The 24,738-nt window shown below is 40.0% G+C and overlaps 2 protein-coding genes across 4 annotated transcripts in view; one reads left to right on the top strand and one right to left on the bottom strand.

Moving 5' to 3' along the window:
- Positions 1-10,981, bottom strand: part of ttll7 (tubulin tyrosine ligase-like family, member 7) — a 67,345-nt gene extending 56,364 nt beyond the window's left edge. For both annotated transcript variants that reach the window (XM_018673172.2, XM_018673173.2), the window contains exons 1-4: positions 10,714-10,981; positions 4,335-4,741; positions 3,795-3,926; positions 1,896-2,017 (exon numbers count right to left, since the gene is read on the bottom strand). In XM_018673172.2, the coding sequence (XP_018528688.1) occupies positions 1,896-2,017; positions 3,795-3,926; positions 4,335-4,359 (279 nt within the window). In that variant the 5' untranslated portion in view covers positions 4,360-4,741; positions 10,714-10,981. The remainder of the gene's footprint in view (positions 1-1,895; positions 2,018-3,794; positions 3,927-4,334; positions 4,742-10,713) is intronic.
- A 1,455-nt stretch (positions 10,982-12,436) lies between these two features.
- On the top strand, positions 12,437-24,728 carry prkacba (protein kinase, cAMP-dependent, catalytic, beta a). 2 transcript variants are annotated; one of them, XM_018673176.2, is made up of 10 exons: positions 12,437-12,774; positions 16,417-16,478; positions 16,773-16,901; positions 18,098-18,196; positions 18,495-18,577; positions 18,801-18,927; positions 19,268-19,363; positions 20,849-20,971; positions 21,081-21,245; positions 21,331-24,728. In XM_018673176.2, the coding sequence occupies exons 1-10, from the start codon at positions 12,729-12,731 to the stop codon at positions 21,454-21,456; spliced, it is 1,056 nt and encodes a 351-aa protein (XP_018528692.1). In that variant the 5' UTR covers positions 12,437-12,728; the 3' UTR covers positions 21,457-24,728. The 2 variants fall into 2 exon arrangements, with proteins under 2 accessions (XP_018528692.1, XP_018528690.1); XM_018673174.2 differs by lacking the exon at positions 12,437-12,774 and adding an exon at positions 14,333-14,652.
- The last annotated feature ends 10 nt before the right edge of the window (positions 24,729-24,738 follow it).

The raw sequence follows: 24,738 nt of genomic DNA, 5'->3' as shown, positions 1-24,738 counted from the left end.
CCTATCCTAACAAGCCATTGTCTTTCTGACTAGTCTGTGATTTAATCGATCATTAGTGCCCAGTCTAATCAAATAAGCACTTGGGAAGATGGATGGCTAACGCTCCGAGCGGGGGGGGGGGGTATGGGTGAGCAGCCAAGTTCACTCAGCAGGACAGGGAGGTCAAACAGAGGTAAGATCACTCTCAGACTAGTACACAGAACTCACAGCAACCCTTGTTGTTTAGGCCTGTCTTATCAACATCACTTGTGACATTTGAAACCTGCCCCACCACCCCCTGCTGCTCACAACTTGTCAGTCTACCTGTCAGTCTTTCCATCTGTCTCTGTGTTGGCTCTGCGGTTCTCTCTCCCTCTTACTCTGTCCACCCCTCTCTCCCATTTGCTATTCTTTCTCTTACCTCCTAGGGTCTGAGGAAAAGCAGATGGACAGATTCACAGTCCTCTGTCCACCCTGCCTTTCTTTCTGTTCTATTTTATTTTGACATTCACTGTATTTCAACTGAATCTTCTTTGCTTCCTCCAGCTCCATCTGTCGTAAATTCCTCTGTATACCCATCTCCTATCCAACTGTTCTCAACACTTTTTTCCTTTATATTTCCCTTTTCCCTTCCCCTCTTATTTTACTTCTACTTGGGGACAGGTATAAAAAAAGTATTGTGAGGCAGGGTGGTGTGCCAACACCCAATATGCCTCAGCTGCAGTGTCACATCAGGTGTAGTCAAAGATACCACATTATACCAAAAATCATCAGGGTCATCAGATTCAACAACCTGACTCATTTCAATAAACTGTGTGCACATATGATCATTTCTGTAAACTGTTTTTATTTATTCTATCAAAGACCAACTATGAGTAATAATTATATAAATTACATTAGCATTACTTGATCCATAAATCTCACTTCTTATTACTTCTAAACACAATATGCAACATGGTGTTTTGCACATTCATCACATTTAAGTAAACATAATTGAGAGCATGTTTTTTCTGGTCGAAGTTGTTGTTTTAAAGCCCTGAGAGATATGTGAATTTGGCTAAATAAATAAAACTGACTTGATTTTACCAGACTAACTTCACATTAGCATTGCATGTGCTACCAAGTAAAATGACTGTATTTTTTGACCAAATGAGTCAGTGATGTGATATCTGGTAACTGGGATAAATTTAAGATGTACTTGTTTTCTCTCAATGCAGTTCAATTTTGTGTGAATAAACCTTTTGTTTCAGTTCAGATTTAATCACATTTTAGTGAAAAATATTTGGGGGCTTGGAAGAAGGTCTTGCATCACAGTGGTTTAGTGGTTTATTTTCACTTCAAGAGGGTAAAACCCATAATCTAGGAATACTTTGTGCTCAAAGAATCTAACAGAAAGTCGTGTTTAACCAAAGGAGCCATTTGAAGGAAGGGATTTGGTTTTATTTATCAGAAAAGCATTTAGATAACATTCTCCAAGCACATGAAGGTTAGAGTAGATGTCTGTTTCATCTCTTATATCCCTTTCCTCTGGTGCACTGCATCATTTCATCTCTTTCACCATTTCTCTTAGAGAATCCTTGGGGAAAATTTTACCTCACCTTACCTATTAATGATACTATTATTATTAGAAGCATGTTATTTTGTTTGTATTGTAAAGTCAGCGGAACACATATGGTCTTTTTCAGATGTGTTCCTCAAAACTTTTAATTCCCAAACTTACATTCATCTACTGGCAGTTCACAATGGAAGTGATTAGTATCATAATCTCTGGCTGCCACTGAGCAGCTTTATTGGAGCACGCTGTAAAGGTTAAAAGACAGACTTTCCCATTCAGTGCAGCAATTGGATCTGACACCCTTTTGGCCATAAGCTCTATTCTCCAACCCTTAGGCTACCGAGTTTTGACTTGAGCATACCTGATAATTCCTGAGCTCAGCGATTTTCTCATGCTGCACGGCCGAGTCATTCCAGATGAGGTTGGCAGTCTCGTCATCATCCCGGGCCTTGATGAAGTCCATCTCATTGATGACTATACGAACTGGGGGCGGAAAAGATTCATTAGATTGTCTACCATTAATAGAATGACCAATGCAGTTATTAAAAAAAAAGAAAGATTTACACACTTCCTTTAGGGAAAAATCCAAAGATCAGTGGTTCGCTCCAGCATTTTTCTATGCTTAAATTCTGTTTTTGCAGATATTAAGAGAGAAATGAGTCCAAGAGGTTATAGATCAAAATGTTCACAGCAATATTTACCATTCATGGAATGGTTGCAGAGCAGCCAATCGTAATGCCTCTCTTCAGAAAGATAAATTAATTGTCTGTAATGCATTCAAATCCCACTGGAAACCCCATAGTATGAGAGATAGGTGGCAGGCCCATTTTGACATTAATCCAACAACTATTCATTATTCAGTGAGTAATGAAAAATTCATATGCCCTAACGAAACGTGGTATTAATTAATTTCTTGAAAGCCTTCACAAACCTGTAGAAGGCTTGTCTAATGTTGCATGATGGCACTTGAATGGGAAAAGGATAGTTCGGATGCAACTTCATCCATCTGTTAACGTCAGCCAAGGCTAACAGTGTTTTGCTAACTGGAATAGGGAGGGTTTGCATCACAGCAGGCCTATGCTTACAGTAACCAGTAGGGACTTTGAGTACAAAGCTATAATCAATCCTTTCTTACACACCTAACTGAACAAATATCCTCAGGGCCAGAGTTCCCTTCTCAGTGGGTGTAAAGGAAATTTCCAACACCATATTCCCTGACCTTTAACCTTTACCTGTAATACTATAAATTCTGAGACAAAAAACGACAGGTGCAAAAAAAAAAAAAGCAACAGCAAAAATGAGCCATCCATCTGGCCCTTAGTGTTAATTTTCCCTCAAAATAGCCCTGCACTACCCTCAGAATGGCCACTGTGAGGGTCTCGTCACAGCTAGCAAACTGACTCACAGCTAGACTCCCATCTACCTACAGGATCCCGGCAGCCCCTAACATCTACTTGCCGCTGCTGACTCCTTAGTTTCATAGGTTGTAGTTCACCCCTGAGAGCTCTGCTGCCACACAATAGATAGAGCATGTGAGAAGTGCTTACTATGCTCTTTTGGCTCTTCTAAAAAAAAAAAAAATAAAAAAAAAAAACTTCACTGCCAAGTTAAATTACCTCAATCAAGATTTATGTATGTATGCATGGCTGAAGCTGCCTCCGTGTGAACTGTTCCACTGCACTACAAGTCTGGTAGGTTCAGTTTAAAACACTGCATAACAACAACCTCCTTCAAACAGTCCGCCACAGCAAATCATATTTTATTGTTGATACAACATTGTGATTGGATTTGTGGTGTTTTGAGGGACTGATTGAGCCATACTGAGAGCTGTTTCTAAAATTAACATACAATTCACTGTTACAATACATTAATCCTACCTGCATCATCTACAACCTGGACCATCCAAAATGCTGGTCTCGCTCAATCATGAGATTTTCATTTATAAAATCAAAATATAAATTTTGAGGTTTAATCCAAGGCATTGTATTATATACACAGTCGCTTTATCTTACCAGACTAATTATCATTTACAGTGTATTTGTTAATAGTGCTTCCCACATGTGTCTGTGAGTAGTATCCTGAAGAAAGAATGATTTAAGTTTTATCTTTGTGAACCGACAGTTAAGTAGTGTATATACCTGTTTTAGCACCTTGTCTTTTTTTAATCATATCTAAATTCTTAATTGAACATTTTCATGATTTGCTGTTGTAAATGTAATTTCAAAAGAGTTTTAATATAATCCGAAACCAGTTACCATACCAATCTCATATTTGGTGCCGGCGACATTGGCGGTGATAGTGCCTTTTTTCTTTTTGGTGTGCACCTTCCTCTTCCCACTGCTCTGGTAGGAGCCCACAGATGGCCCGTTCGCGGGGGACGCTCCTTGATCCTCTGGAGGAGCAGACAGCATACAACAAAACTAGATACAGTCACAGCTTGTGCTCCAGACAGGGAGGGGGGCAGGAGTTGCCAGAATCTTCTAATATATTTCTCTCATGTCTGTAGGGGATTTAGTGGGGTTTGTTTATGGGCATAGAGTGTAAATGAATTAGGCATCTTGTTTGGTATAGCTACATGCATTATAATCATTTTATCATACCTGTGTGTATGTGTGTGTGTGGCTCTGTGCATGAGAGAATAGTGCAGATGAGGAGGCAGGTGGATACATGCATGAGCAGGTGGCCAGGTGTAGGTGTGCTTCTAAGTGTCACAGTGTATGTACAAAAATATGCCAACCCAACTAACCATGTGAAAGAATAGTCAGTCATAGAGAGTTAAGAGTTGGACTGTCTCACTCACCTCCATCATTGGGAGGGGAGGGCATCTCAGGGGCTGGAGTAGTGAAGGGGCAAGCCAAGCTTTCTGCCAGGCTTGGTGGGCAGGCCTCACAGGGTACTCGCAGCACCCTCCAAGGGCTCTCTCACACTCGCACTAGTTAGTCTTCCCTGTCTTGGGCTGTATGGACGGTGTGGTTCAGGATGGCCCGATGGATCATCTGAGCATCTCCCTGGCGCCTTTCAGCAGCATAAAGAGCAGCAGCAGAGTCTGAATGGTCAGAGGGAGTTTTGAAGGGGGAGGAAGGCAGTGGTGGGGAAGAGTGGGAGGGGAGGGGGGACTCTCAAGGGTCTTGCACAGCCCCAGCTTATTTACAGCCTCAAGAGGAGAAAGGGAGGGAGGGGGGTGGACAGAGGGATGGATAGGAGTGCCTGTGGAGGAGAAGAAAAAAGATCTTTTACAGCTGCAGAACAGTGGTTGTAGGCTTGACTACTCAGAGGGTGACTACAGTGCGGTGTGAATTAGTGTGTATTTTGTGTGTACATGCTTTTGATGCAAAGCAGCAGCAACAGGAGCACAGCAGCACAGTCTACATCAGTCAATCTGGCGCTGACCACAGCAGTTCAGGGAGAAATCCGTGCGGCTCTAAGAGAGTAGTACTACTGGTGAAATAATCTAAACCTATGTGATGTCCGCTGGACTAATTGGTATTCCGTGGAACCATTATGAAATATTAATGTGGTTGTCAAATAAAGGGTTTTCAGCATCTCATTGTGTCTCATGTTTATGCCAGCTGGGTTTCATTGTATGGCTGGGAGGTCACTTCACTCAAACAGATGGCATCTTTACAGTGGTTTGTTAAAAGGATGCTCCAGGCTATGAACAGTGTGGGAAATTAACACCAGTCACCAGCCAAATTCTGTTATTGTTTGGCTGTGGTCTGCATGTGTGTGTCATCAAACCATTTTTGGAGGTAATCAACCACTGCTGAGATGTCCTGTCCCATAAAATTTGTGTTAGCCGGAGCAGCATAATGACTCAGTGGTTAGCAGTGCTGCCTCACAGCAAGAGGGGACTGTTTGAGTCCCTGTCTTCTTTGTGGGAGGGTTTGCATGTTCTCCTTTTTTGGGTTCTCATGTCCAGACAGAGAAGAAGCATTCTGGTGGATGAAAGACTCCTAAATGCCCACAGGTGCGAATCTGTGATGCACCTTAAAAAGTCATAAATTGTTTCCCTCACCTTACACACTATACTTGCAAGGGTTCCAGCTGCTTATGATACATCATGAGCCAAAAAATGCATATAGCTGCTAAATTTCTAGTCACAATGATCCATACCAGTGGAGTGAAGGGTTGTATCCTCGTCCGCCCTCAAGCGGTTTAAGGGTTGTGAGATCATTAACAGGTGATAAACATCTTTCTGCTACACAAAACAATATTTACTCTAATATCTTCATTTTTTCTTGTGAACAACTGAACAATTTTACCTATTCAAGTCATAATTATTCAAATAAAATATGGGGAAAATATTTCTCTTTGATTGACCTGGCCAGTAATGAGCATTCGCAAGAAAGCAATGCCTCTATTTCAAGGGTCACAAGCCAAAATGTCTGCCTTGTAAGAGTTTTAAAACTTCCTATTTACAAACAGAATGGTGCTTTCACAGTTTTCCATTTGCTGGTAAACACTAACTGTTGCATGTTCAAAACTTAATGGGGTTAACGCGGTGAATTCCAGATGATATTGAATGCAAGCAAGGCAGTTTTCCATTCAGCCTCTTCCTAAGGTGGAAAAGGGAAGAAAATATCAGAAATTCTAATCAAGATGTTGTAATTTTGCAGAGGAAAAATAATCGCAATCAAAAAAGTGGAGCTGAACAGATGCAGGGCATCGTTCCCCGGAATATACTGTAATGAGACATACAAATGTAAACTATAAATCATCAGTAGCATAAACTGGTTAGGCTACATCTACAGTACAATGTTTCATGATGCCTCTTTTGCATTTCATAAAGAGATCAACAGTAGCCTCTAGTGGTGAGAATATACTGAAAAGCCCAATTCCTATCGAATCAGTGTTCAGTGTCCACACACACACAAAGATACAACTGAAGGTGCACATGTACACATATACGCATCAGAAGATATGCACGTAACCTGACTTGAAAAGCAACCCTATCGATTCAATCAACATCCTCTGGGTGAGTCAGAATGAAAACAATCCAATGACATTACTCGATCACTCAGTAGTCTTCACTGTCAGCCTCTTGGTCTGCCTGTGGTAAGCACATTGATCCTGGGGAGGACAGAGACTGGAATGAGATCAGCAGAGAGGGGGGAGGGCAACAACAAGACGTCAGAGTGATAAAGTGAGGCAAGCTGTGCTGTTGACAACCAGCCCCCACCTCCCATCGGTGTACTGGCTCTCTATACAGGAGCATGAGACAGAGAACACTGACTCTATAGGTGCACCGGACCTTGGTGTCATGTAAACCCTCAGGAGCGAGGGATGATCCGACAGGCACATATGATGCAACTAAACACACACATACAACTAGAGCACACATGCATTCTCTAATGCAAGTAATCGCTGGAAAATACACACGGTTTCCTAGACAAGAGCTGTGATGTTAATCCTAATTGTTTAGCACAATATTACAGAGGTATTAATCTTCATGATTCAAGGAACAATTATTTTATTACTCTTCTCATGTTTTATCAACACTGCACACCAGCATCTTAATTGTTTCCAGCTACAGCAGACATCCTAAATTAAAAGCAGTGCTTTAATATTGCTAATTATCTCAAGTAATAATTATTAATGATGTAAATCTCATTGTTTCAGATCTCCAACCTCAAAGAGCTAATATTTTGCAGTTAAGAGTCTAAATGTTTTAAGTCATGCTGCTAACTCAAAGAGCCCAAACATAAATTCAGTTTTCTCCACTAATAATGTGATTAAATTTCGTTCCTTGCGCCCCTTAGAATAAAATGTCAACACAGATTTCTGTCTAGGCTTGTTTGCCCGACAACCATATAAGGTCACAACTGAGCCACTTTGTAGCACACTGATCTAATGGATGACCCAGCAAAAAGAGGCTCTCATGTTTTCTTCATTTGTCTTGGTGGTAGTGGGGGTTGTCAGCCACAAGAGGGCCTAGTTTCACTTGCATTCACATAACAGAAGTGGGATTTCAATGTAACCTCATACCAAATAAGAGTAATTGTTTCCACTGACTGACAGGGGCCTGAAGCAGAACATACTGTTGTTGTAAGATGAATGTAAATTCAGCTCAGTGACCATCTCCATATGTCATATCCCTCCTATATTTTTTATATCAATCATCTGGCAACTCAAATTTCTGCTTAAAAGATTTTAGTAGAGAACTGAACATGAGAACATCCACAAAATGGGTTCAGAATTTTGTAAACATTCCTCGCCATTATGTTTCACCACTAGAAAACATCATCATGACTAATCCTTCAGTAAAGTATTAACTAGAGAAATCTTAAATAAATCCCTTCTACCAAGTAGTGTCTGCCTTTAATCCTCTGATGCAATGACACTTTTTCTCCAACAGAGTGAGCCAGAGGGCCACCACAACAGAGCTAAATGAGCAGAGATCCTGTGGATGCTGAGCTCATGCACTTCCCCTCTGCCACACAACACAGAAAGGCTTCATTGTAGACAGTCAGCTCTACATGATGCTCATCTGCATCACTCTCTGTTTCAATGACCCTAATTGCGTGACAAACGCACGTCTGTCTTTCAGCACATTGTTATGCACAGTCTTCCCCTTATCCTGCGCAAGTGTGTGTCACATTGTGTCACATTTCTGTACATCATGGTTCTCTTTCAGGATTGTATATTTTCTCTGCATCATTTAAGACATGTTGCAAACATTTACTGGAACAATATCAGGAAATAAAGTGGTTCAAATTCAAAACTTTACCAAGAAATTCATCTTCATACACAAATCATCACCACTATCATAAGGAAATGGCACTTCAAAAACACTGTGCCCTCGTTTATATCAAAAGCAAATCCACAAAGACAGCACAAACAGCTCTACAATAAAAGTGCCAAAGGAAAAGCTGAATCAAAGCAGCAGACTCTGTGGTGTCACACCTATTACACAAGTCTCTTCAACAACCAGCAGTAGTTCCCTGAGGGATTTGTTTTATGTTCTCCCCGCCATGAAACTACATCTTGAAAGCAACTGTCAAATACAGAATCAATAGAGAGACTTGGGGAAACACCACTTAGCCTTGTGTTAAAGAGCAGAATTTGCAGACACAAGTTCTTTTATGTACAGTACATGCGCTGTGCCCCGATCTTGCCATTACAGCAGTACTGGGACCTCGGGGTATGTACGACCATTCAAAAGGACAGAGACATTGGCTATGAATGGAGACATGTTGTACTATTACACATCCTTGATTGAAAAGCAAATGTAAACAAAAGAATTTTCAAGTAGAAAATTGATCTTCTGTCATATAAATAGTGTAAATCCGTCTTACACTTAAAGGGCACAATAGCAGAGTCATGCTGTACATCTAAGGCCTAGAACACACAGTCTACTTGCAAGATCCCTTTTGTAGAAACTATTTCTACTTCTACCATTATATATTTGGCCACTACCACCACATTGTCCTCACAGGGAAAAAGAGATAGCTGAGTTTGCAGACTACTCTCACAGGAAAGCAGTTGGTTTAGAATTGCCAGTAGAACTAAAATTAGCACGAACCAGTGACCCATCTCTGGCTTCATGCCTCCTTCCAGATAAGAGGAGGAACAAGTGTGGGAGCTGTCAGCCCACAGGGTACTGAAATACACCAACAAATAGCTTAACGTTAAGCTTAACTTTATCAGAGAGAATCTACAGTGATGCAGGCAAAATGGTCAAATGCAAAATTCAGCCACTGCCATATAACTACTATTAAACATTTATGTTAACTACAATCTGACCTTATTTTTGGTACGACAAAGTAGAGCAAACAACTTACGGTTGCTACAATGTGCACATAGGTGTTTGTTGTTCAAAAGCACTGCACTGTTGTTACAAAGTAAGCTTTGTATGTATGGAAATGTATTATCAACACGTTCAACTGTTTATAAGACACTTTGCTTCAACTTCTTATTAAATCCTGTCTGATAATTGCCAGATAAGACTGGGTTTCAAACAAAATTTACAATGTGAATTAATTAGCTGGGGGAAAAAAAACCTGCTGCTCACACGAATAATACATGAACTTTAAAGAAAAGCAAGACCACTCTTGTAACTGTGTTTATAGGCAGAGATTGATTTCTCCATACAGTATTATGTCTAAAAAAATGAAAAACCTCATGAACAATATTGAAGTCTATTTGGAGTAGACCACTCTGGCTTTAGGGGTGTCAAAGAGCACCAAAGCCGAATTACTCAGATACTGAATATCCCATATTAATCCAAAACTTCAGGATGCCAACTGTAGTGTGCATGAATATAAAAGATTATGCATATCATATCCCTCATAAGAGCCTTATCTCTGGGATATGTCTAGAAGGCAGGATGTCATGCAGAACTCATATGTTACACTGATGTTATTATTATGTAATCCATCTGCTCTGTTGGGAATGGTCATCTCGAGGGTGCTCTCAACAGCATGTGGTCTGTTTAATGGCACACTGGACTACACACATGTCAGAATAAATCAAATGGCTCTTCGAACACCACATGCTTCATGCAACCAGTCAGGCTCTCAACCAAAGCTAAACGTGTGCAATAAAGCTTGCATGTCTAGACAGATTTCTTACAGGTTCTTGCAAAGCTAGCCTGGGCTAAGAAGCTATGCTACTAGGAGCAGCGAGGGGACCTATGCCTGTCACAGCAGAGCAGTCAATATGGTATCTTCCAGATCACTGGAAGGACTCTAGGCCATCCCCTTGCAGAAATCTTGTCTGTATTTCGGGATTAGCACACTCTGGATTTCGTAAATCTCGCACATAATATCTTGGATTTTAGGGTTTTCAAGGAAATTGGTTGCGCTCACAGCTAAAATATTCCTCAGCCTAAACAGGTGTGTTATTGCTATGATTTAGTTGCTAGCAAGCAGTAGCTAACGTTAGGTCGCTAGTCACTTGTATAGGTCAGGTGAAGGGATCAAACAGGGAAACAATCCGACAGTCCTGCTATCCAGTTAACTTGCTGCGATTAAATGTAGCGTCACGGTAACGTTTAACTGCCAAGCGACTGAGGGCGTTTTCGTTTCACGTTGCTACAAAAGAAAGAGAAAAATCCTGAATGAGATACCGTCTCATGATTCAAAGGAAACATAATGACCCTGCATTACTCTACAGTTAGCTTAGCCGCGCCACCGACCAAAGGATGGAGAGGGGATAGCGGAGCAGCTCGGTAACGTTACCTTATTTATTTCCAGGCACTGGCAGTGCAGCTCTTTTACTGGTCTCATCCGAACGACACTGCCGCCGTAGAGAGAGACACTGAGGTCTCTTTGGAGATGCCGTCCAGTCCCGAGAGTATTTTCAAGGCTATTCCAGTGTTTATAGCTTGTAAATGCGTTACTACTGAAAACTGACAAGACACCCACAAAAAAAAATCAGTATCTTGTAGTCCTCTTGTGTGCTACCAGTGCTGCTGGAGCGAGTGCGCGGGCAAAACCATTCGCTCTGTGAGGGGGGGTGGCCTGAGTGTAGTGCTGAAGTTTGCAATTTCAATCTGGTACCACCGTGACATTTAGTGTGCTGTAGGGCGTACACGTGAAGTCAGCACATTTTATTTCCAGCTATTTACTAACTGTGAGTGAGAGAATAAAAGTCTCACCACGGCTGCGAGTTATTTTTCCTACACCTTACGCTCATTGTTTACTGTGGGTCCTTCACAACTCGTTGATACATACACAGGGAAGCTACCTAGCAACTGTTGTGTGTCGCTGGCCATGGTGCTAAAAAAACAACCCTGCTGTTAATGGGCGCGTCCCGCTCAGAGGTCATTAACGTGGCATTCACTCATTATTTCCTACAGTATTAATCACTGCAATGTCATGGATGTATTCCTTAAAGAGTGCCAAAGACTCTAGCTTTCCCACACATATTTTAGGAAAGAAGTAAGTTTAAACAAGTTCAGAGCTTTGGTTTAAGTTCGTTTTTTGAGTATTCTTTAATCATCTTCAAGTGAATGCAGGTTGAGATAATAATTTCAGAATTTTATTATTACCCATACTGAAAAGTTCTCTGTGAATTGCATGGCTCTCAACCTGCAAAACTGTGTTTGTTTGTTTGTTTGTTTTTTTTTAATCTGCATATTTTCTTCCACATAGCCAACACCTGACTTTGAAGGAGAATCACTTTCTGCAAAGTTGTTTTTTACTTTTCACTGTCAAAAATGCTGCATTCATATCTTGTGGGAAATACAGAAACCCTCTGCTTGAAAATATGGTTCATGTTTACAAATTAAGGATTTTCATCACATCATTCTGTGATCAGAATTTGTAAATGTTGATATTGACTAGTTAGTCCATGTCTATTGGTTGACACTGCAGTGTCTGATTTGTTAATGAACGAAGCCTTCATAGGCCTAAGTAATGGTGTGTCAATGTTCCACACCACTTAAGACATAAAGCTAAAAGCCATTGCTTTTTGTTGCATTCATGGTCTGTCATGAGCATAACAGATGACCGAATAAGGTAGAAGATATTATGAAAAATCATAATTTCCGCAGATTTGGTGCCGTTTCTCTTTAGGTCCTGACAATGAAGAGAGAGGAGAGGGCATTCAACAAATTGATTTTCCTGCGAGATCTGTAACTCTAAACATAACAGTACATTTGCACAGTATGCAACATATTTTAATGAACACGCCTGTGGATAAAATTCATTTGAATCAGGTTTCATGAGTGTATACCTCAATCATAATAGTCATTATTATTATTATTATTATTATATAAGATAAAAAATATAATAATAATAATGATATAGATGGAGCCTAGTAAGTTAAGAATTACCACATACAATTTCTAACAATGTAACTATAATCAGCTTTTACCTAATAAGTGTCAAGTGTAGGTATATAATATGTCCGACCAGTACGTGAACGCAGCATTTCGCAAGCCTTCTCTACGGGTATTCCCACACGACGTGAACGCCGCACAAAACGACAGCAGGCAGAGGTGAAAAGTCTGGATCATGTTTTCATTCCAGCGGAGGCGTACTTGAACGACAAAGGACATTGTAAATAAAGACCAAGGAGGCGGTTAGCAGAGCACGTCGAGGTTCTGTCTACAAAGAGAAGACATTAATGTTGTTGTTAGCCAACCAGCTAGCACAAGCTGAAATTTGTTAGCTAGCTAACGGAGGACCCTGTTAGCCAACCGCCACCATCATCGCTCCTAGCCAGCTGTGCATCGCCCTGTCTTCCTACGATGGGAAACGCAGCAACTGCCAAGAAAGGCAATGAGCAAGAAAGCGGTAAGGACCTGAAAACAACCCAGCTAGCCTGTCAGCCATCTAATGTCAATTGTTGTACAGCGTGCGTTTGCTTATTATAAAGTCAGTGGAGAGCAGCTTTTTAGCAGTTGTTGTCCAATGTTAGCAGACAGTACTGTAATATGCCCTGCAGAGAAGAACCATCTTTGGTAGAGCAGTTTACAAGGAGTGTTAGCTCCCTCCTAATTATTTCTGTTTGCTTATCTTACTTGGAAACAGTGCAACTGATGATGCAGCTAGCTTATCATTGAAAATGACATATGAGCAAAATGACAGTGTGGACCTCATCATCCTGTTTCCCACAGCACTGGATACAAAGAAAGATCCTTGATTCAACAAAATGAATTGACAAAGTGTAATTGTCTCACACTACCGTTGAGCTGAACTTATCAAGGCACCATGTTTAAATTCAAAGAGCTAGTATCAGCTGCCTGGAGCCAGATAACATCAGCAAACACTGGCTCCTACTAAAGCTGCAGTGCAAGGCCTGAGAACTGTTAACAACAGGTACCTGAAAACGTTTTAGATAAGTTTACCAGAGAGATGCTTGATGTGGTTAAACCAGGCCATGACTGTAATAAACAAGTGTTTTTTGTTTCTTGGTGTTGTTTTTAGTTTCCTAGCAAGGGCTGCAAAATGGCTAGCAACAGTTTCCATCAAACCTGGTTAACACTGATGTGTCAAGTCAGCTGTCAACAAGTTTACTGTAAATCCAAATGTTATGCCTCGATCGCTGCTTTGTTACAGTGGCATAAGCCTCTCGTGTTGATGCTGTAACATCAAGGGTAGGTAGCCTCTCTTCTAGTCAAACTGCACCTGTTGACGAGCAATTTTTCCATCTCAAGTGCTTAATCACTCGAAAACAGAAGCCAGAGGGCACTCTGTTGTGTTTAGTGTGCATTTGTCAGTATTGACCAAGCTAATCCACTAAACTGTACCATGGCTACTAGTGGTCTGACTGAAGTGCACCGAGCTTGACCTGCTTTCTGATTGGCAGCAGTCCATGCAGTCTTTCAGCCTTGTGACATGAGCCACCTGTAGTGTCTGCAGGGAGGTGCTGAGGGTTGTGTACAGAAACACTGTGGTGCAAACAGCTCAGCTACAGAAACTTGTTAGCACAATGTTGTTGTCATTCAGATTTCTGTTTACATTTTAGAAATTTAATGCTGTTAGCTCCGGCTGCCCATACTGAGTGCAACTCCAAAACAAACCCACATTTCTAGCTAACCAACACTTTTTTTAAAAAGTATGCAGCAAGTGTCACTTCATGAGGGTGACTTTAGCGTATGAGAAAGAACTGCATTGTTAAACTTTACCACCAGAGAGCATGATAACCTGAAGATAGTTAGTGGGTGTCAGAGGCCTACAATTCTCTTATCTGCACTCCAAATGCACCACAGCTGTGCAGTGTTTTTCACATAACTTTGAGAGGCTGGCCTTTTCCTCTGCTTCACTAAATTAGTATACCTTTTGCCAAAACGTCATCATTTGCATGGAGACCAATGAGTGCTTTCAAATGACACCACACAGAAACAAGCAGACATGCATTTGGCTGCTGAAACTGCAGCAGAATACTTGAACAGGAAGCTTAACTTTATGTGGTTAGCCAAGCCTTGCAGTACACTTGGCTGCATACAGGAAGCTAGTATCACTCATTGCTCTTCAGTCTGAAAACGGTCGCTTTGTCTTGGAGCCTTTTCACCCACACATCGCGAAATTGTCTCAAAATGGCCCAGGGAAAGGAGCAATCCTTCGCCAGCCGTTTATTTCAAAAATGTCGCAAGAGTAGCCAAGAGCAGAGGGGACAGGAGAGTGACGTGCCTCACATCTCTGAGTTCACCATCATGTGGGATAAGTTGAGTAAGTGCAGTGTCGATTTTACACTTGAATTGTGTCCGCCACCATTTGAAGCTCTGAGCGGGACCAGTCTTGCCTTGTGTTTGTAGTTCTTGTTTGCAGGAAAAGTAATTTACTTGAAGTTTATAGAATAAACCATGGTGCATATTAGTCCCCAGTTATACAGGTATTTTAATGGGGTTAATAAACCACCAAGTTTTATTGTGTATTTTTTTCACATATGTGGTTGCTCAGTGGGCCATCATTAGCAGGTTTTAAAATGGCAAGCAGCAGCCCGATTTCATCAGAGTTTCTCCTTATCTTCCTCATCAGGTTCACAGTTGCTGTATTTTCACTGAACCATTAGACATAAGTAAAAGCAGCTTAGGCATTGCACTCGGTAGCACAGGCCATTTGTGGTGCTTCGGTTGCTTACATCATTTTAATATCGCTCTCTTGTCATATTTGTCTACTGTTTTGCAAGTATGAAATGTTTTTATGTGTGCTTTTCTACAATGTCTTTTCACTCAGTGTTGTTTTATCTCCTTTGTGACAGATGATTTTAGTTTAACAATATTTTATTCAGAGCAGGATAGTAAAGGCCTCCTCCAGTACTGGTAAGAAAGAAAGTTAGGCCTCTGTATTGATAACTAGCTTCTGTATAGAATCAAACACCTATAAATGGAAATATCCACTTGTTGCATAACTGTAAAGAAGATGAAGGTGCTGTTCAGCAGTTTGTAAATACCACTGATTATTGGTTTTACATACAGATTTCAGCAACAATGGAAGAAATAAGTCTTCAGACAAAAATAATCTTACTTACTTCAGTGTAGAGTAATATAGTCACATTTTACCTCTGTCAGATGGTAGTGGTGCCTTATGTTGTCTTCTTCTGTGTCATTTTGTTGTGTGTTGCATTGAATCCACTTGAATCTCAAATGTTGTTGTTTTTAGCACTTCATAAATGTTTCTTCCTCTCTTTCTCTTCTCCATCATTTCCATCCATGTGGGTGAATGTTCCTGCAAACCCTTGGTGAACTGTAGAGACTTTTGGTATGCTCATTTTTCCATGAGCCATCCTAAATCACAGAGAGAATGTTTATTCTGCAGCTCAGCCCTACCAGGCTTTGTATTGTTGTATCTAAATATTACAAGGTTAAACAACCCAGTCAGCTAACATACAAATTCCACATATACAGCAGTCCATCAATGCTAGGTATGCATTTAAATCAGTAACAGTATACCAAAGTGTACCACCAACCAGACATTAGACACCTGCAATGACTCTGTGACTTTGGACATCTCATGTCTGCTGTGACTTTCACAATGCACTGTCTTTCTAATGCCTGCAATGTAGTCTGAGTTATGTTCTGCATTTTGTCTTTTTCTCTCTTGCCTATTATTACTGCCTCCCCCTTTTTACTCCCACCCACTCTGAAAGAGATGCAGAATAGCTTGAGCTTGAATTGGCCAGTTCTGTAAAGTTCACAAGAGCTCTTTGCATCACTTTATGAATTAAAATTTCCTGCTTAGGTGTGTGGTTTTGAGTTTTGTTAAGGAGGTATTTTTTTGCTGTTTTGTCAAGTATATAGTCCTGCCCTCACAGTACTTGACATTTGCCTGACCTTAAAGTGCATTTGTTCCCCTGAACCTTTGAACTGCCTTTGTTTGGTTTCCTGAGCGTGTTAGCTGCCCTAGTTTGTTAATTCCCTGAACATGTAAACTGACCTTGTGAGAGTACCTAAATGCTAATTGCTCTGTTGCATTTCTCTCTTGTTTTTGCAGTGAAAGAGTTCTTAGCTAAAGCCAAAGAGGATTTTTTAAGAAAATGGGAATGTCCACCACAGGTAAGTGTACTGTTTAGAATTAAAACATTTCCTTTCTCCTAATACTCTACATGAAGCAGTTTCTATGTTGAAAAATGATAAGACATTTTGCACCCTAGCCACTTCCTTGAAATCTTGTTGACTAGAATGCCAGCTGATTGTGTTATTGTTATTAAACAGTACTCATAAAAACATCCCCACCCAGGGTTTTTACTCTGAGCTACAGGTAGACAAAATGTTATACTAGTGGCATCTGCAGGCAGAGTTGAAGCACCAGTTTGCTGTCTCACTTCCACTGATAATGTGTTTCCTCAGAGCACAACTGGCCTGGACGACTTTGATAGGTTTAAGACTTTGGGCACTGGCTCTTTCGGGCGAGTTATGCTCGTCAAACATAAAGGAACAAACCAGTTCTACGCCATGAAGATCTTGGACAAACAAAAAGTAAGTGCGTGCTTTTAAAGACATCAGTTTCCCCATCTCATAAGAACCACTGTTGTAAATTAGAGTAGTCTGTGAAAAGCAAACTCCTGCATGCTTGACAAATGCTGTAACTACACAAATGCTGTGTATCTCATAAAAGGAAATGGAACGCTTCCTCTCATGCGCTGCCAGCAAATTATCACTGAAAACCTCAGAGGCACTTCATGCGAGTTTCGATCTTTAAATACTGATGTGAAAGTCGTAGGAGGAGGTTAGCTTGTCCTCAGTGCGCTGGTCATGTAGCAGTACTCTGTTCTCTTGCATTTCACACAGTTGGTTTAAGAAACATTCGACCTGTCTCTCTGTTTCAGCTCCACTGCTGTAAAACTTTCCTTTGTGTGTGGCTTCTCACTTAGCCTTTTTTTGCTTCTAACACTTTGCATGCTCTTTGCAAGTTTTGTTAATTTTTTTCTCCCCTAAGTATTCCACATTTTACAGGTTTTTGTGTCTGTGTGTCTGTATTTAACTGCTGTCCAGGCAACCGTTGTTTTCCATTTAGGCATTTTAGTACAGTATGCAAATGAATTTGCAGAGACATAAAAGTTGCTACAGTAGGTAATTCATCACAGGAAATATCACAGCCACGTGTCATATCATTGTGTTGTAATGACATTGTGAAATTGATGAATGTGTGACTGTATGCTTATTGCTTATTGTTAGTCACTTTAATTTTCTAATAATAAAGCTTGTGGGCGCAGTGCTGTTCAACATGTGGTTCTCACAACCTGTATGTCTGAGCTTCTCACCGACTCATGGCTCTACCAGACTGGCAGACATAATTTAAACCAGTAGCTCTTAAAAAAAAAAAAAAATCAAACGGAACATGATGTTCACTCTGGTAGATTATCTATCTTGAGCAAGTTTTAACTCTCTGCAAGATGATTTTCACACCCAACCAAAACAAATGGAAAGCAGTAGCTGACTGGAGAGTGGGACAGACACAGTTTTAAAATGTAAAAAGTCATTATGGGGCTAAAACATTCAAAGACTTTAAATTAGTCATTCAGAGCACTCATAAATCTGGAAAACCTTTTGCGAACTTCTAGCTTTGCTTTACATTGTGTTTTGGAAATTATAAAACACACACATACAGCAATTATCAAGAGCATACTATGCCTAATATATATTTAGTACTTTATTGGTGCTTTCTATTTCAGGTTGTGAAATTGAAGCAGATAGAACACACACTAAATGAGAAGAGAATACTACAGGCCGTGTCCTTCCCCTTCCTCGTCAGATTGGAGTACGCTTTCAAGGTACACACTGGCACCCTACCTCTACATGGTTAACACATCACTGGTGTTTTTATATCTTTCACCAAGGAATCCAAACACTAACTTCAGCGACCTCACAGACCTTTTGTGTTGACCTGCAACAATGTCACAGGTGACTGAGTACATCGCAAAATAACTCAACAGGACCTGACACATCCATAATGTACCATCATTTAATCTGATAGGGAGATTTTATCTCTTAATCTGAGGAGCACTTCTCAGTAAACATTTATTGTGTTTATATGACACTTCTGAAAGGTTTTGTGGCTTTGTTAAACAGGACAACTCAAACCTCTACATGGTGATGGAATATGTGCCCGGTGGAGAGATGTTCTCACACCTCAGACGTATTGGAAGGTTCAGGTAAGGAGTACATATAAGCCTATTTTAAGTATTCAGCTGGACAAAGACTTGTTCACTTGCTCACTTGCTCACTGTGGTCTGGTAATGCCATGGGTGAAATAGCTTATGACTGCCATCATTTTACGTAGGCTATACCATGAATGATTGCAATTGCTCCTTCACTCAAAAGAGGCTTGCATTCATATATTTCACCAGTAACTGACTAACTTATTCCCTCTTTCAGTGAACACCATGCAAGATTTTATGCAGCTCAGATAGTACTCACCTTTGAGTACCTTCACTCCTTAGACCTCATCTACAGAGACCTGAAGCCTGAAAACCTGCTCATAGATCAACATGGGTACATCCAGGTACATAATCTATGTAAAGTTTACAATAGAAGGGCAAACTGAGGTATTAGTCATCAACAAATTCTGTCTCAAAATTGTACTCTTGTGATAAATGAAAATGGGATCAGAAACACTCATCATTGACAGCCTGACACCTACTAGATATCAACCTATAGAGGGGCAGTGATGAAAAACAGCACTTACATGACACATTTAGTCTGCTATTAAAGAATATAAGTAAACCAAATACACTACCAGATATAGGCCTCTGTTAATAGCCATGGTTAAGAAGTGTAGTTCATGTTAACTTTATCCTTATATGCTTATTTATCCTATCATGCTCCTGTTGGTTTTTCTTCAGGTCACAGACTTTGGCTTTGCCAAAAGAGTAAAAGGCAGGACCTGGACATTGTGTGGAACGCCTGAGTACCTGGCTCCAGAGATCATCCTCAGCAAGGTGAACCCTTACACCCAACATAGCCCATACAACCATCTAACTACAGTGCAGTTCAAATGTATTAAACATCAACCACTACACCACTGGACGCCCTAATGTGGAGTGTCCTTGACCAGCTATCAGTCACCTGTGTTTCATTTGATAAAGAGACACGACCAGACAAGAGCTGACTGAGAGGTGAAATTTGCCATTTAGATTGAGATGGGAGTGACCATCAACATGAGGAGTAATGAGGCGACCATGCAAGTGAAGAAGATAATAATGAGTCTAAAAAAGCAAACATCTATAAGAGATACATCAAAGGTAGTTGGTTTGCCAAAATCAACAGTTGGATACATTCCAGAAAAGCCAGTACACACAAGAAAGCCAGAAAAATGCAAACAAACCAGTAGACCGATGTGCACAAACCCTGTGAATGACTGGAAAATTTGCATGGTGGGGAAAAAAGCCTTTCAGTGACTACACAGCAAATCAAGAATGCTCTCCAGGATGTAGGCGAACATGTTTCCTTTTCAACTGTCACATTTCATGACCACAACTTCAGAGGATTCCTCACAAGATGCAAATCCCCTTTAGGCCTCAAAAGAGACCTGGCAGGCTGCAGTTTGCAAAAACATACAAAAAGCAACTGATAGACTGACAAAAATCACCCTTTATCAAATGGATGGAGAAAAAAAAATATGGAGAAAAAAGAAGGAAGATCTTGTTACTCATCCTATCTGTCATACATGGTCCTCTTATGGCTTGGGCATGAATGCCTGCCAGTGGATGTTGCATATTTTATTTATTGATGATTTCACTGCTAACAAAAGCAACAGGGTAGAAGTATACAGGAGCATTCTGTGCGTTCAGATTCAGCCAAATGCATCAGAACTCATTGGACAACATGTCATCATTCAGCAACCCAAGAGATTGTCAAGGGAGGAGAGGTGGAATATCCTCAACTGGCTGAGTCAGTCACCTGATCTCAGTCCCTTTGAGCTACATTCCACTTGAGCCAGATTGACAGCAGAGTGACCCCACAACAAGAAAGAGCTGAAGGTTGGGGGAGCATCACTAGGGAAGATACAAAGCATCTGCTGATGTCTACGGGTCAAAGACTTTAGACAGTCATTGACGATTGATGACATGATGATTTTGTTTGACTTCATGTGTATCTGACCACTTCCATCTGCACTAAACTTAAGGCAGTATGTGTTTAAAGCTATACCTCCCACACAGTTCTTTCTATATGAAATCTACCCAAATCAAAGTAGAGACCTGGCACTTTGATGAAGTATCCTTTATTTTATTTTAAATTAAATGTACTGAAGCAAAGAGCCTGAAGTAGAGAAAATGTGGAACTGTCCAAATACTTACGTTCACGACTGTATGTCTCAATGATTTCTGTCTGTCTTCATTGATTGTCATTCAAAGTAGTTTTGCCTGCTTAAGAGAAGACAGCCTTTGAAATTTTTTTTTTTTTTTAAATCCTGTTTGTTCCAGGGCTACAACAAAGCTGTGGACTGGTGGGCACTTGGAGTTCTTATCTATGAGATGGCTGCTGGTTATCCTCCCTTTTTTGCTGACCAGCCTATCCAGATCTACGAAAAGATTGTGTCTGGCAAGGTATGTTGGGTTAGCCAGGGTCAAAGAACAGCTCAACATTGCCTCTCCAGTGGTGTTCTTTCACGTTTGTTCTTCATAATTCAGTTTCTTTCTTTTTTCAATCTTGTAGGTACGATTCCCCTCTCACTTCAGCTCCGACCTGAAGGACTTGCTGAGAAACCTGCTCCAGGTAGACCTGACAAAGAGATTTGGCAACCTGAAGAACGGTGTGAATGACATCAAGAATCACAAGTGGTTCTCCACAACAGACTGGATTGCTGTCTATGAGAGAAAGGTACGTCTTGATTTTGCTGTTGTGCACCATGAACGACAGCCCTTGTTTGACAAGAACAAATAAATATCGCGCTCTGGATTTTTAGGTTGAAGCCCCCTTCTTGCCAAAGTGCAGAGGACCAGGGGATACGAGCAACTTTGACGACTACGAAGAGGAGGACATTCGCGTCTCACAAACAGAAAAGTGTGCAAAAGAGTTTGCTGAGTTCTAGTGAGTGGGCAAGAGTCCCATCAGGGCTCACATGTTTTGGGATATTTGCACTCTCCTGAGGGTTAAGGTGGAACTGAGGCCGTCACATGTTCAAAACCAACGCCTCATTCCTTCATTCCACACGGCTGAATGAGGTCCTTCTTGCCATAATCCTGCGTGCAGTTAGCACTAACCTATACACAGGCACATTATGCAGACACCCCTTGTGCTGCAACACAAAAATACCAGACCACGTCCTCATCTTTTTTTTTATTTCTTTCGTTTTCTATGTTGTCCTCCCTACTCTTTATTTCAGTTCAGATAATCATTTGAAAAGCAACATGAAAACAAATATTACTCCAATTTTCAAGTGGCACAAAGAGTGATTGATTGTATTAGCTGGTATTGCACATTTTGTGATATAAGCTTTGGAAAAATAGAAGGTTTTTTAACATTGTTTTGCCAGTTGTCGTTTCTTACATGCCTGAGTGTGTTTTAGGGTTCAGTTTATTACTCAATCATGAACACCTTAACATTAACCATTACTCATCATTCTGGTGTCCTAAAGACCTACAACCGTGTATTTGTGCATATAGAAATATACATATATAAGACATACGATTTGAACACTTTGTTTTGTTAAAGCATGACCAAAATTCAATCAAAGAAAGCAGTGTTCAGAGAAGGAAAAGAAACACTGATGACTTCTTGAAGTTTCTGAAGTTTTAGCACTCGGGCATTTGATTCTTGAAGAGGCTGATTAACAGTGACAAGTGTTATTGTGAAGCAGAAACTTGTCAGTGCTGTATTAGTTGATCAGTTGTAGCATCTTTTTAATCCATATCTGGTCACAGGACATTTCCTTTTACCTCAGACTAGGTGTGGTATTAAATGAATGGAGCGAAACTATATATTTTTCAGGTACAACTTTCACAAGAATGGAAACTGATGAGGTTTGAGTATGTGACTCCACACAACAGGCCATCTGTCTTTGGTACGTCCAAAAAATACATGAAGTGCATTGACATGGCATTTTTCAGTAGCTGAAAGGTCAGTTTGCTCGATTTTCATGAGGGCGCAGTGTCGTGGAAACGAAGCAGTGTTGGTCACGTGGACATATTTTGTCCATTTGGGGATTTTACTTTTTGATTTGGTTTTTAACAGCTTATTGTGCTTTAGCAGAGCACTCAGAAGACCATTGTGTTACTGCCATATTTGCTTTTGTTTTGTTTTGTTTTTTTCAATTTTACTTTTGCATGTTTGTTACGTTTGTACAGCAGTGTCACAACAAGCTAATAGTGCCCTAAAAGTGTTCCCATCATTTTTTGTTGTTGTTTGTTTTGTTACCTTGAAATTGTTTCATAGCCTGGGACATTGATGCATTAGATAGGTACTTTTTATCTGAGTGACATATTCCTCTGCATAGTCCAGTGAAAGCAAAACTAAACCATGAACACTTACACTTTAACCATAAAATAATAACAAAAAACAGAACTATCATAACCTTAAAGTATTCATTCATCTTGGTCACGGACTTGTTTGAACCATCTATTTACTGCAGTTACAGCTCGTAGTCTCTTCGCATCATTTTCTAAAGAATTTGCACACTGTGATGGAGCAATATTTGCTCATTCTTCCTTGCAAAATTGCTCAGGCTCAGTCCGGTCAGTTGCAGAACGTTAATGGACAAAAAATGCTGTAGTCTTGTCTCCGATTTTCAAAGGGAATAAGGTCACAAATCTGACTTTGGATTTTTTTTTTCCTTTCATCCTATTGTCTACACATATTTAACACAGATTTTGTCCCCCTCATTAGGGATTTTTCTACACTGGGCACCATTCATTCCCATAATTCTGACACATCGCCTGTCCATGCTGCTGACATGTAGTCCCTGCCTCCGCAAACTCCTCACCAGCATGACAGGTTGTTGTATTTAAAAAAAATCTGTATGTCAAAGGTTCAATACGTACAAGGTGTCTACTTGTTGAACTTCCAAATGTCATAAAAGCTCTGCTTTTGTGATCCTTTGATTCCTTTTAGAAGGCAGTTTGACTCTGCCGTCTGCGGGGAAGTCAGAGATTGAGGTCATTTCTACAGGTTGGACACTCAGGGTTGTGGGGAAATCAAAGTTTTACATTTTACACCTTGTTACAAACAATAATGCATTGTTGGCAGTCTTTCAATTCAATGTCTATTAAGTCTTTGGAAGTTTTGATCATTATTTGACATGGTGCTCAAGTCCTTGTTGATGAGGAAAAATGCAATTTAAACAAGTTCAACAATCTTAGTCAACCAAATGTGAAGAGGACTGAATGCTTCTTTTTTTTAGGTACTTATGTACTGTTTATGGCCTGAATTGTTTTTTTTTTTTTTTTCCTAGATTGAGCACATGATGTGACATTTTATTTAGCCCTAATTTCATTTCAAAAGGCACAACTGTTTCTTATGCTATTTTTATTTATATTTACAGATGTCTAATGAAATAACATTTTAAATGTTTAAACTTGCATAGTTCTCAGTATATAAGGAGACTCCAAATGTATAATTCACAAAAGTGTTATAAACAGTGAATATATTGGATTATTTATTTTTACATCTTTTTTTCATCCTCCCTTATGAGAATAAAACATTTATAGAATAAAACTATTTACCACAGTTAATGCACACTGATGCCTCTCATGCCTATTTAAAATTCTAGCCTATTCTTTTAACTTATTTTGTTCTTTATTTTAACTTATTTTTTTCTTTATTTTTTCTTTACCTTTCTTCTTTAATTAGAAAATCAACTTGGATCAAACATTATATTCCTAGTTCAAAGGTTGATCAGAATGTAATTGCAGAATCAATGGCATTTTTTTATTTGGACAAAGTTTGAAAACTACACCTGGGAATTCAGCATGTTTCAGTCCAAACTGCCTGTGTGTAAATCTTCCCAGAAGGTGTGTAGGAAATCCACAGCTCTTCTTATGTGTCATTTATCCCCACCCATGTGTGTAATAATGTTTGTCATATTTGATGTAAATGATGGCACTTTTCCCTGAGCCACTTCACACTCCTGACTGAAGGAAATCAGTTTATGAGTTCTTCGTAGCTAGTCACACATGCCAGTATGGGATCAATAATCTGAAATGTGTCTGTATTTAGTTTGTGGGATATTTTGCACATCATTTAGACGGCTGACACGTTTTTCCCACCCATATTTACTTGTGTTTGCAAGGGGAATATACTTTGCTGTAGCAGATTTTATGTAACAAAGGATATGTCACTATAATAAATTCTTTTTATTAAAAACTACAGTTGTTTG

This window comes from Lates calcarifer, linkage group LG17, assembly GCF_001640805.2.
Source record: "Lates calcarifer isolate ASB-BC8 linkage group LG17, TLL_Latcal_v3, whole genome shotgun sequence".
Lineage (NCBI taxonomy): Eukaryota > Metazoa > Chordata > Actinopteri > Centropomidae > Lates > Lates calcarifer.
This window is presented reverse-complemented; position numbering and strand designations above follow the sequence as displayed.

Bases quoted from the DNA above. Each gene is read 5' to 3' on its own strand.
- prkacba (XM_018673174.2), top strand. From the start codon at position 14,520: ATGGCCCAGGGAAAGGAGCAATCCTTCGCCAGCCGTTTATTTCAAAAA. The intron at 19,364-20,848 runs GTGAACCCTTAC...TGTTTGTTCCAG, and splicing joins CAGAGATCATCCTCAGCAAG to GGCTACAACAAAGCTGTGGA. The intron at 20,972-21,080 runs GTATGTTGGGTT...TCAATCTTGTAG, and splicing joins AAAAGATTGTGTCTGGCAAG to GTACGATTCCCCTCTCACTT.